Here is a 12785-nt window from a genome sequence, read left to right as displayed (position 1 = left end):
CAATCATCGTTATAACGATTTTCTAAGATGCACGATTTTTTGCCTAAGCAGGTCCACTATAAAAGAAACCACGGACTGGCCACAAGTTAGCAAATTTGGTGATGAGTTGAAACTTCATTTCGACTATGATTCGCTAGACTTGTTCGTGTGCAAATCGGTATAGTGTTCTTAGAGCACTGTATCGACTACCACTGTCGCCATGGCCTGATGAGAAGTAGCTATTTTGGACTGCATATTTAGAGGCGCCGGCACTTAGCTAAAATTGTAGCTTACATTTGCGTGTTTCGTATTTCATTTTTGTTGATATCTTTTCATCAGATTCCTTTTTGAAAAATGTACGACCACAATTCCGACCACGAATATGTTAGCTTTAAATAAAAATTAGTTTTGGTTGTTGTCTGAGAAAAGTGAGCAGTCTATTGAAATTTTCATAAACTGCTCATTGTTCTCAGAGCTGGTCAAACGACTACAACCAAAACTAATTTCTGTTGGAAGCTAACACATTCGTGGTCGGAATTGCGGTCGTACATTTTTCAAAAAGGAATCTGATGAAAAGATATTAACAAAAATGAAATACGAAACACGCAAATGTAGGCTACAATTGTAGCTAAGTGCTGGTACCTCTTAATGCAAAACGTCGAAAGACGTGTTTAAATTTTCTGTCAGATCGAAACAGTGGTCGAATGTTTTATGTTAAGAAAATGCAAAATTTCTTCGTTTTTCAAGTGTTTTAACGTAACGTAATGTATATTGACTGGGATAGGTGAATCTTTAAATCTAGAACGCAAAAAAAGAATTCAAAATATTTTGGAAAGTACAGGGTTGTCCGAAAAAATGATTCCATAAAATACTTACTATTTATCACAATTAGTACATAACGTACTGACTTAGAGATTTTTCTTTCGACAAGTTTGGCGTCACAGAAGTACGAAAAGCAATTGCCAAGCCTCTTCTTAGTATGTCCTACTTTGCAAAGACCTCTGAAATTGATTTTGGTGTTTACTGTCGAGAAAAACGAATCTCTGGGGTTGCGATGAGTTCTATGGTATGCATATTTATAACGGCTGCATACGGTCTCAGAGAACATTTTAGGAGTTGAAGTTGGAACAAATTAGGGCCTTAGTTCCTAAACAAAGTTAATTTGCAACAAGTACATTAGTATTGACAGTTTTAATTGAGAACGTAGTTCCACCAATACGGAACAGTTTTTTCACAACGCGAACAGACGAGAAAATAGTCATTTTATCCCTTCAGCTGAAACTTCGGAAGCCTTTGTTGTGAAATACTATGTGTTGACCTCGAACGACGTTTTCGATAATCAGTCAAAAACACTCAAAAGAGTAAAAGTGACGCATGTCCCTGTGCATACTTCCAAAACAACTGATATCGCTGGAGGTGACGCATTCTGCGCCTGCAAGCAAAAATTTGACCAAAGAAATTCTAGAAACAAAATTTTACCAAAAAAATTTTGCGTCACAAAGTGGCAGATGGTTCGGACGTATTAGGACATATTCTTACCTATTTTAAAAAATTTCTTAAAAGCACTTTCCTCAACATCTGCCCCTTGTGACCCAAAATTTTTTTGGTAAAATTTTGTTTCTAGAATTTCTTTGGTCAAATTTTTGCTTACAGGCGCAGAATGCGTCACCTACAGCGATATCAGTTGTTTTGGAAGTATGCACAGGGACTTGCGTCACTTTTACTCTTTTGAGTGTTTTTGACTGATATCAGTTCTTTTGGAAGAATTAGTAGATTGAAAAAATTTGAAAAATTTGAAAAATTTAAAAAATTTAAAAAATATAAAATGAAAGCAAAATAAAATGATCGAGTCTGATTTTTGACAATTGAAATTCAATTGTCAAAAACCAGACTCGACATTTTATTTTGCTTTTACCTTAAAAAATTTGAAAAATTTGAAAAATTTAAAAAATTTAAAAAATTTGAAAACTTTGAAAAATTTGAAAAATTTGAAAAAAAATTGCAAAATTTTGAAAATTTTGAAAATTTTGAAAAATTTTGAAAAATGTAAAAAATTTCCACCAAATTTTTTTTTCTGGAATGTCTTAGAATGACGACTAGAATCTACTCCCAAAATTTCAACAAAATCTAAAGAAGACTTTAGAAGATAGGAAACACGGACGGACGGACGGACGGACGGACTAACAAAGTAACGTAGGATTTTTTCATTTCGTTTAAAGTACTGAAATTGACCAAAATGTATGGAAATGGGGCTTCTTGGAAGATTTTTTGCGTGGCCAAATTTTAAGCTGCAAGAACGTGTGATAGCTCGTTGAACTCGTACGGACGCCCAGTTTTTTTTAATGGTAATTTGGAGTCATTTGTATTTGAATTGTAAAACTTCAATATTTGCTGTATATGGTTCTGCAGTCTACGACAAACAATTTTTTTTTTTAAATTTTTTCTAGTAATAGGACTTGCGTCACGGGCGCCCATGATATCGTCTAAAATGTAAACTTTGAAAATATTGTCTAGACAGGAGACAGTGAGAGGAGCATCCTAATGCGCTACGTAATTTACGAACGACACGTTTCACTGAACACTGTTTCACGACGTCTCTCAGTGCCGGACTGGTCCTATGAACGTTCTGGCGAGAGGCCTTCGTTGCTCTTTCAAAAAATATCTTCATAAAACGCCCAAAGGGCTTTTCTGAGCCAGTCCGACACTTAGTCTTCACATTAGGTGAGTTTCTTTGAATCTTTTCGGTGAATTTTTGTGATAAAATTTTCCATTTTTCGGGAAACTGTCCTGTCATTTCCCAATGACGGGCCTTAAAACAAAAATTAGAACGACAGCCGCACGGTTGTGATAAAAAATGCATTTTATTCTCGTGAAACTGTTGATCTGTGATTAACAAAGTTTCAGTTTTCAAATAATCGATTTTGCCATTCAACTCACCCTCTATTTAAGTAAATTAAAATAAGAAAAACATAAATTACGCATGTTATCGCCCCCACGAACAAAAATTGCTAAACCAAACATACAACCAAAAACCCCCGGTTTTGGCATCATCAAAAGCAAAAGTCGAGGAATGTCGCTAAGCTGCATAGTATAAACAAAGTAAAAAAAAAAATTGAAAGAAAGAAAAGGAAAAATCAAATAGCCGTGCCGACCAGTCCTCCTCAACAAGAAAATACTTCATACACATTGGCGCCCAAAATTTTAACCTTATCCGACACTAAATACAACGTCACCAGTGACGTAGACAAGCTAGCTGGCCGAACATTAACACTAAACGGTTTTCCACTCAATCCGTTCACAATCGGTATCAATTTGGCCAACGGCAATTGAACCGAATTTATATTTGGCATGGTCGTTGCTGTTGTGGTTGTGGCGACATTCAAATCGGATTTCGATGTACTCGGCAACGCTATTGAATTTTCGTTGGCGATATCCATACCAGTCTTTTTCAGCGGTTCATAGTAGTAGTCGGCGATGCTGTCCATCACAATTGAAAATCCACGGCTCACGTTGTACGTATTCAGGCTGGACGATTCGTCGCTCTCAAGCATATCCAACGTTTCGGTGTACATTTTGGTGAGCAGTTCCGTTTCGTTGGGATAGTCCAGTTCGTCTTGCAGAATGTACTTGCCGAGCGTGCTGTTCGGATCTTGTACATCGCTATTCACAGCCATTTGTATGGACCAAAAAATCTGTTCTGTGTCGGCGAGGCTGAGATTCTGTTTCAGCTCGTACTGGCCAAGCACTTCGCGGACTTTCCGTTCGATGAGGGTGATCAATTTCTCCACGCCTTCGTCGAGAAGGTGCTGACTCAACGACAAGTATCTCTGCTGATTCTCTTTGGTCAATTCAGTTTGACCGTCAGCAACGGTATCTTTGTACAAATATCCGCCCAATATGTTCAACTGAATTCGCAACGACACAACGAGCATGGAACAGGCATAAACCAATGTAGTCAGTCGCGTGAAGGCTTGCACTTTCAATTCGTTCCACAGCTCCACTTTATTTTCGGGCAACTCACGAATCTGTTGTAGTATGATGTCGGTGTTCAGTCGTTTCAAAATTTTATCGCATAATGCCGGCGCAACACCCATAATGGCCTGATTACAGGTACGTTCTGTCGATTCGAAATGCTGCGATCGTCGTGTTCGCTGTATGAATTCGCGTGTCTGTGCCTCTTGGAATTCGCGCAATTTTCGTTGAGCATATTGCAGTGCCAACACTCCACCGCCCACTACCACACCGGTCACAATGAACTTCCGTTTGTGACGCGATAGAAAGTTTTTAACACTCGAAAACATTGTCGACAATTGTGTGCTGATATGGGATGAGTAAATACGAACGTTCTTCAATTTGTCAGCAAGAACATGTTGTTGTGTCGCGTTCAAACGATGACTGTGCCCTGTAAAACGAAAAAAAAAACTTTCTTTCACTCTTGTAAGCAAAAGCCATTAATTATGGAAAATGCGGGGTCAAGAATCAATAAATGAAATATGTCGATTTTCTCACGGCTTTAACCTGATTACAAACTCTTTCAACAGTATACACACATAGTCAACCAGCGTCTGTTTTGGAGAATTTCCTTTTGAATTAAAAATTTATAGTCCAACAGCACATTATACCACCTATACTACCGACCAACCCGAAATACACATTCTATGCATTGATGACACTCAAATTCAATGTCCAATCGTTAACCGATTCAAAGTCTAAATTGATTTTCGTCCGTAAAGTGAACGAAAATTCCGATAAAATAATCTCGTTGAATGAAATCATTTGTTTGATCGAACAAAACTTGACTCAAGAATGGACATGATGGGAAAAAAGAAAGAAATTACGACGAAAACCGAAAAGAATGTCTTCCATTTGTCACGTGTATTCGCTGCTATCAAGTCAAATTAATCGTATAAGCTAAGTGAAATGTACTCAGATTTTACCTGTTCGCTTGATAAATCAGCGAAATTAACTCGGAATAATGCAAATTGTCGATGCTTAACACACAAAAGATAAGTTGTTTATGAGGACTCCACTGACAGTTCAAGTGTCACTTCATGGTCATCATGAAAAAATGGTTGAATTTTGAAGTTTACAATGCAGGGTTCGTCAAAGCTACTTTCAAAAAATAGTTGCAACCATCGATGTAATATACTGTAGACTATGAGACAAGAAGAACGAAATTTCGGAAATATGGCACACATACAAGTGCAAAAAATACGAATCACAACACAAAACGAAGAGAAGAATAGAAGGAAATTGAGAAATGCAGAGTTTCAATTATTTTCAAATATTTGTATGACATTATTTCGCGCGCTTTCTCAAAACGTAAGTTACGTTACACATACATCTTTCCGCATAAAGTTGCTTTGACATTACTTATCTACCCTATATTATATCGATGGTTGCAACTAAAGTCAAGTCGGTGAAATTAAATTTTCATACATTTTTCCACACGAGTTGAAAACTTTGACAGATTTTCTGTCAAAATTTCATTTCACTGCACCGACTCGACTTGAAATGGGATATGTCTCAATCAAGACTACTGTTTGTTTGTTTATTGTTTGGTCACGTAGATACAGATACTCGGATGACACCAATGAAAATATAAACCTGATATCTAATGTCTAATTTTACTTTGTAAAATCACTCATTTTATATTATTCTGACATAAATTGCTAGTGAGTCTCTAGTTGGGTGACATTTAACCATATGGAGGATTGGCATACAATAAACTCAAGGCTCAAGACTTTGGGGAGGTCACGCAGATGCAGATACGCGGGTTACACACCAAGTTTCATACAACAAATTCACCACACTATACAAATTAAATTTTGGTGAATTTGTTTGCATGTGTTCCCGCGTATCCAATAAAATGGCGATCTGCGTGACCTCCCCAAAGTATATAGCCTTGCAATAAACAAACCTCACGTGTTGATTTTTTATATCTCACAAAATTGTGACAACGTCTCATTTATTTTGGTTTCTGCTACAGTCGACGACTTTGAAATAAATGACGCATTCACCGGTACATTAGGTCCATTAGGTCCAACAACTAAATGTCAAATTTCATTCACAGAGCCATAACCAAGAAAATTTTGCTGACAAAATGTTCGCAAAAAGTTGAAGTTATGGTAATTGATGTAATTTGACATTTCATTTACACTTGGAACAAACCTATAAGGAGACGTCGGTTGGCCTGTAGAGGTGAAACAATTTTTCTCAGTACTTACACTCTTCTGGTAAAACATACAGGAACCAGCATTTCCCTATTTTTTAACATTTAACATTTCTAAGATGGTATGGACATTGTGCCATTGTTGATTTATTATTTTTTTTCTGAAAATAAAAGAAAATCAAAAATCAGTGTGCATCAAATGTCATCAATAAATGTCAACACAAGGTATGGTCGAATGTCAAACTTTGTGAGTTTGTCTATACATATAAATCTGAACATCGGCGCACCACGACGCCCCTCGGCGCACCTCGGGGCACCTCGGGGCACCACGGAGCACCTCGGGGCACCTCGGAGCACAATGTGGCCTCCAAGGGGTCAGCTGGTCAGCCCTCCGAGGCCATTTTTAGAAATCGGCCTCCGACGGATCATCCGGTCAGTCCTCCGAGGCAGATTTTCAAACTCGGCCTCCAACGGTTCAGCCGGTCAGACCTCCGACGACATTTTTTTTAAATCGGCCTCCTAGAAGCCAGCGGGTCAGCTCTCTGCGGCCGTTTTTCAACATCGATCTCCAACAGATCAGCCAGTCAGCCCAGCATAGCCCTTTTGAAATAGACCCTCTGCAGACGGAACGGTATGTTAGGCAGTAGAAGGCGATTTTCGAAAACTACATTTGAATTTCATTCGGTTTTTCAAATGGATCAGCCGTGCAGCCCTACGAGATCGTTTTTTAAATCGACCCCAGACGGATCAGCCGTTTCCAAAGCCGTTTTTCGAGAATCAGCAGCTGTCATTTTTCAAAAACAGCATTATCAAAAATCAGCTATCAGGGTTCTGCCTCCATCTCGGGTAATCTTCCAAAACAATTTTTACGAACTTTTTTCCCCGTACGAGGTGCGAACAATCTGCCTTGAGATCCCGGAGTAAAGGAATATATTTAGGTATGACTATAGACTACAAATCTGCAAAAAAATTGAATATACGCGTTGGTCGTTCGCGATTTCAAAACGTTTTTTTTAATTAAAATTGTGGCTTAAAGTTCGTAGATGAGCAAAATTGTTATCATGTTTTCGATCATTTTTGAGATATTTTAAGGCTTTTCGATTATATTTGCAAACTTGTAGATCACTCAATGAAGTTCGGTACACTAGATCAGAGAAAGCAGAGTAATGGTTAAAATGTTCCTGTTTCATCGGCAAGGTATCAGAAATTTGGAAGTAAAATAAAGGAAATAAATATTAGTAAGGGAAAAGTGAGAAGCACATATCTAATCTAACAAATATTGCGCACAATGGGCCAAACGGGCCAAACAGTGGCCTCCGTGCACGTTTCTGTGTAGTAGTGTAGAGAACAACTATTTTTAATTAAAAAAGACAAATAATTGTTTGGTCAAAACTCCTGGGACCAGTGCGACCCGCCTGTTGGATTTATATGTTGTACCGCAATATAGCACAACACGACGCGGCCGAAGGCCGCGTACCAGTGCTAGTTTATATATGAAATCGCCATGTCCTCCGGTTTGTATGAACCGACCATACCTGGTTTATACTTTCATTGGCAACCATCGCATACAGGTTTGGTCAAAAGTTATTTGAGCTGTCAAATCGTCATACGTAGAACCATAACCAAAAAAGTTTTGTTGACAAATTGTTCGCAAAAGCGTTGAAGCTCTGTGGATGCTCTCGTTCGTTTTCGGCTTGTCAAACCTATAATTCAACCCTACATTTTATGTGTTAGGAGACATGTGTAGACATTCAGGGTGAGTGCGATGAGTGTAGACCGTGTAGACTAATATTTGACAGACATTATCCATTGATGTTGAATAACATAAGTTGAGTCACGAAGTGAAAACTATAACAAAAAGTCCCAAATCGACTGTGTAAAAGTCAAACAACAAAATGGCCCATTACAAGGGGGCTGCTAGTGAGGCCGGACGAGCAATGCAGCTGATGAAAAAGCGTGAACAGGCACAACAAGAGATTGAGTTTAGGAAAAAGAAAATTGAGGAGGACCTCCGCATCAACAACATTGAAAACAAATTCGCTAGCCACTACGATGCCGTCGAACAACAGCTCAAATCGTCGACCATCGGTCTGGTCACACTGGACGAAATGAAGGCGAAGCAGGAAGACATTGTCCGAGAACGTGAGAAAAAACTGGCGCAGAAAAAGGAACAAAAAGATCGCGAAAAATTGAAGGCACTGGAGGCGAAACAGGCTGAGAAAAATAAACAGAAACAACAGATCCAGGCGCTGTCTTTCTGTGTGGAAGACGAAGAATCGAATGATGATGACGACCACGACGATGATGATGAAGAGGCACAGCCTAAGAAGCCATTCAAGTGGATAAAGGATGAAGATGAGGACTTGATGGCTACAGTTCCGGCAAAGAAAGTGAGAAAAAATCCCGATGTGGACACGTCCTTCCTTCCTGATCGGGAGCGTGAAGAGAGGGAAAATAAATTGAGAGAAGAATTGCGCCAAGAGTGGGTCGGACAACAGGCCACATTGAAGGACCAGGAAATAACCATAACGTTCAGCTATTGGGACGGTAGCGGTCATCGTCGTTCGGTGCAAATGAAAAAAGGAAATTCAATTTATCAATTTCTGCAGAAATGCTTGGAAGTTCTACGTAAGGAGTTCAGCGAACTGAAGACAGTGATGGCCGATCAATTGATGTACGTCAAAGAGGATCTCATCCTTCCGCAACACTATACCTTTTACGACTTTATTGTAACGAAGGCTAGAGGCAAATCGGGTCCCTTATTCCAGTTCGACGTACACGATGACATTCGGATGATCAGCGACGCAACCATCGAAAAAGAGGAGTCTCATGCCGGCAAAGTGTTGCTTCGGTCCTGGTACGAGCGCAATAAACACATCTTTCCGGCAAGCAGATGGGAACCATACGATCCAACAAAAACATACGACAAGTACACGATCAAGGACAAGAGCAAGAAATAGAAGTGTCGTCGGAACGGTTTCGTATCGATGCAATGGCGTTTTTATTATTAAAAATTCTAATTTACGAACGCATGGTGTCTTTTACATTGTCTGGTATCAGATCGATAACGTTCTGATGATTCACCGATTTAGCCGACGCTATCACACCCATTTTATTTGGATGCGAAACGTTGGCTCCATACAGATAATGATTGCCAAGAATATCGGTCAGCTTACCTCCGTGAGCTTCTAGCACCGCTTCCGGAGCACATGTGTCCCATTTCTTACAGCCAGGACTTGCAAACACGTATGCATGCGCTTTGCCTTCCAGTAGCTGCAACGAGAAAAAGAATTTATTTGAATAAATTGTTCAGTTCAATACAACCGGACCAACCTGTAACACTTTATATCCAGCCCCTCCCACACGTAGAATTTCTGTCGGTTTCAGAGCATCCAGAGCACTTCTAACTACTTCATTGGAATGGGATCGGGTTGTGGTAACCACAAATTTTCCGTCATCGTTTGCAATGTCGATCGGCTCGAAGCCACCGACTCCAAGTCCCTATAACGGATGAACGGAGGTTGATGTGGAATAACGGTTTTTGTAGAATCAAATTTTCAACGAACCTTCAGTCCCCATATAGTACGACCGATTTCACCGCTATCTCGTTTGTAGTACGGTTGATGGATGACACCTTAACATGGAATTTTTCAATAATTTTGTTGCTTTGAGGGGACATTAGGAAATTAAAACGAAAGAATTCCCAGACCAAATCAACAAATCACAAAGTTGTGAGAAAGGCGAGGGGTAACCGACTCGGGAGAAAGGAAATGATTCACTGAAGAAGAATGGAGTGATGGAGGGTACACTTACCGCCGATAGCCTCTTCATTCATAGATAATCCAATAAGTACGGTCACATGTTCCAGAAAACCTTGCGTGTATTCGTTTGTACTGAAAAGCATTTTATCTTCTAAATGTGGTTTAAACGCATCGTATACCCATTTGCAATGTATTTACCCGTCAAGTGGATCTACCCACACGACAATGGAGCTAGTCTGTTCGTCGGTTAAATTCTGATATTTGTTCGGACACGAATTTTTCAGAAACTCCACATCCTGATCGCTAATCAACCAATCGGACGGTATGTCACTCAAATTGGATTGGCCTTCTTCGCCAATGATTTTGATCTGTGGAAATTGATGGGACAATGAAGCGATTATGCTCCGTTGAGCCGATCGGTCTGCCTCCGTTTGTAGATCATTTTTTGACTGTGAATTGGGGGGCAATTTATTGTTGACTTTTGTGTTGGCAACGTCATTGAAATTTTGTCGGCACTGACCTTTTCCACGATTCCCAGTTCACCTTTGCTCATAACATCACGGATGATAAACCCAGCACGGTTAGCTACCTGAATGGATGCAGCTAGTATGTGCATAACAAGCGATGTCTGGGCCATACTTAATAAATTATTTTGTCGGAATTTAATTGGGATTGGTCAAATCGACGAAAGTAGTAAACAAATAAAAATCCGAGATTTCATAACGTCATTTTAGCATACACAGTACGTTCAATTACTGTGGATCAAACTGTAGAAAACACTCAAAACTCGGAGTTGATTGTCGATTATCTAATTTGAATAGAGTCCCCACTACCATCAGCTCTATTAACATATTTAATCGCAATTCTATATCCATGTTCATCGCTTAATGCAAGTGTCATGATCATCGCGATTTACAAAACAATAAACCACAGCACTACTCCTAGCATGAACATAGAAAATGTTAGGGTGCGATGAAATCACTGCGTTTCTTTAGTACAGATAGATAGAAACAATCCTAAGCGGTAGCTCTTATCACCAAAGCCTCCAAATCTGACACTTGTCAATTCAGTGTTCATGCTAGGAGCAGTGCTTTGGATAAACTTATTGAAATGTGTATACTATGATGATATTCCACTACAGTTAGCAACAATTAACTCCGTAGTAAGATTTATTGCAATTTACTGGGATTTGTTTTGGGATTGTTAAAGACATCAAAGATTTTGTGATTCCATCGGGAACAGTTTCAACCACTGTAGACTTTGACAAGTCCCAAAAATCGGTAAAATTCCAGCTTTGAAAAATAAAATTAATCAAGTCCGGTTGATCCGGATACGAATTTGAGGCAAGAACGTCATAATGTTTATCAGTTTCATCCAACAGATTGGAACCTACTTCATTCATGTGAAGTAGGTTCATCTTTCAGAAACTGTGTCATTGACTCAGTTAGCTTGAGTAGAACTCTTTGGTTCCTTAGTCGTTTACGTACGATAAATAGCAACGGCACTTTCTCATTTGATTTTTGTTTGGATATCATCTATATCAAAGGGCAGGTGGTAGAAGCGCCACTGATAGCATCTTCACTGTAGAGACACGGATCAAATCAATAATCTAACTATTTCTATTGAGTTTTTTTACGATTCGAAGCTAAGAAATTAAGAGATTTGAATAGAATATAGTCATAAGAAGTGGATCGTTCTATTTAAAGAAACTTCTGTCAAAGCACAGTGAGTTTTATTATGATATTCGTCATCTCTCGACGTAATAATATCATCTGACAGACAGTCTTCAAGGAAAAGTGCTTCGAGTGACACTATTTTGTGTAAACATTTTCTACCGATTTTTTTACAGTGCCAAAATTTGTTCGACACACTGTTCCATTTCAGTACTCTTTTGAGAGTACCACTAATGCAGTGTGTTGATGTACATCATAACAAATTAAATCTACTTTGGCAGAAGCCGATGATAGCGTGGACAGTTAAGCATACGTTTAATATGAAGATTTTCATGGTTAGGAAAGGTTCAAGTTAAAGGAATGTTCCATCGTACTGTAAAAAAAAATTGTTGACAAGCCGAAAATGAACGAGAGTTTTCCGAGCATTCACAGGTTAACAAATGAAGCAATAGATCCGATAGTAAAACTGCTGATGAGCGTCTCGTCTGTGAAAGGTTGAATTGTGCTTTTCTAACAAAACTTTCCCAAAATAGATCATCTTCAAGTTACGGGACTTTCAAACGTAACCTCAGATTATTTTCGTTGTGTTCTATTTAACCCAAAATTTTATTTCAAAAAAGAGCTGCCACTTGAGTACTAAATTTAACATCCTGTGTAAAAAAAAAGAATGAACAATAGATCATCTTCAAGGCCATTTGAAATGCCATCCACGTTAAGAACTTCCATCCACGTTAAAAATAATGTCATTTGAACGAAAGATTTTGAACCGCCGCATATTGTTCGTTCCCTTATTTACAAAATTTTTTTAATTTAGTACCTTTAGTACTAAAATGGCAGCTCCTTTTTGACATAAAATTTTGGGTTAAATAAAACACAACGATATAATCTGAGGCTACGTTTGAAAGTACCGTAACTTGAAGATGATCTATAGGCGGCGGTTCAAAATCTTTCGTTCAAATGACAATACTTTGAACGTGGATGGCATTTCAAACGGCATTGAAGATGATCTATACTTGCTGGCTACAGTTTTGTATCAAAAAACTACAGAACTGTAAACGTTTTGGTAAAAAATCACAATTCAACGTTTCACAGACAACAAGCATATCAACAGTTCTACTATCAGATCTATTACTTCATTTGGAATTTTCAAGGGATTGCTGTCAAATCTTTTACTTCATTTCTTAACATGTATTTTGCTCT

The 12785-nt window shown here is 38.7% G+C and overlaps 3 protein-coding genes and 1 long non-coding RNA gene across 5 annotated transcripts; 1 reads left to right on the top strand and 3 right to left on the bottom strand.

Moving 5' to 3' along the window:
- Positions 1–2040: 2040 nt before the first annotated feature.
- On the bottom strand, positions 2041–12378 carry LOC119074462. The gene is made up of 4 exons (XR_005087198.1): positions 12259–12378; positions 12053–12054; positions 5927–5942; positions 2041–2053 (listed from the first exon to the last, which is right to left on the bottom strand). It is a non-coding gene; the product is annotated as an uncharacterized LOC119074462 (long non-coding RNA).
- Positions 2822–5064, bottom strand: LOC119074459 (peroxisomal biogenesis factor 3). 2 transcript variants are annotated; one of them, XM_037180599.1, is made up of 2 exons: positions 4917–5064; positions 2822–4381 (listed from the first exon to the last, which is right to left on the bottom strand). In XM_037180599.1, exon 2 carries the CDS (start codon positions 4278–4280, stop codon positions 3141–3143), a length of 1140 nt encoding a protein of 379 aa, XP_037036494.1. In that variant the 5' UTR covers positions 4281–4381; positions 4917–5064; the 3' UTR covers positions 2822–3140. The 2 variants fall into 2 exon arrangements, with proteins under 2 accessions (XP_037036494.1, XP_037036495.1); XM_037180600.1 differs by lacking the exon at positions 4917–5064 and adding an exon at positions 4618–4779.
- On the top strand, positions 7938–9157 carry LOC119074460 (protein FAM50 homolog). Its single transcript, XM_037180601.1, has one exon. The coding sequence runs from the start codon at positions 8047–8049 to the stop codon at positions 9109–9111; it is 1065 nt and encodes a 354-aa protein (XP_037036496.1). The 5' UTR covers positions 7938–8046; the 3' UTR covers positions 9112–9157.
- LOC119074461 (3'(2'),5'-bisphosphate nucleotidase 1) lies at positions 9128–10857 on the bottom strand. Its single transcript, XM_037180602.1, has 6 exons — positions 10433–10857; positions 10111–10361; positions 9965–10044; positions 9718–9785; positions 9485–9652; positions 9128–9424 (listed from the first exon to the last, which is right to left on the bottom strand). Exons 1-6 carry the CDS (start codon positions 10547–10549, stop codon positions 9173–9175), a joined length of 936 nt encoding a protein of 311 aa, XP_037036497.1. The 5' UTR covers positions 10550–10857; the 3' UTR covers positions 9128–9172.
- Positions 12379–12785: the final 407 nt, after the last annotated feature.

The sequence above is a fragment of the Bradysia coprophila genome, unplaced genomic scaffold, assembly GCF_014529535.1.
Source record: "Bradysia coprophila strain Holo2 unplaced genomic scaffold, BU_Bcop_v1 contig_151, whole genome shotgun sequence".
In the NCBI taxonomy this organism is placed as follows: Eukaryota; Metazoa; Arthropoda; class Insecta; order Diptera; family Sciaridae; genus Bradysia; species Bradysia coprophila.
This window is presented reverse-complemented; position numbering and strand designations above follow the sequence as displayed.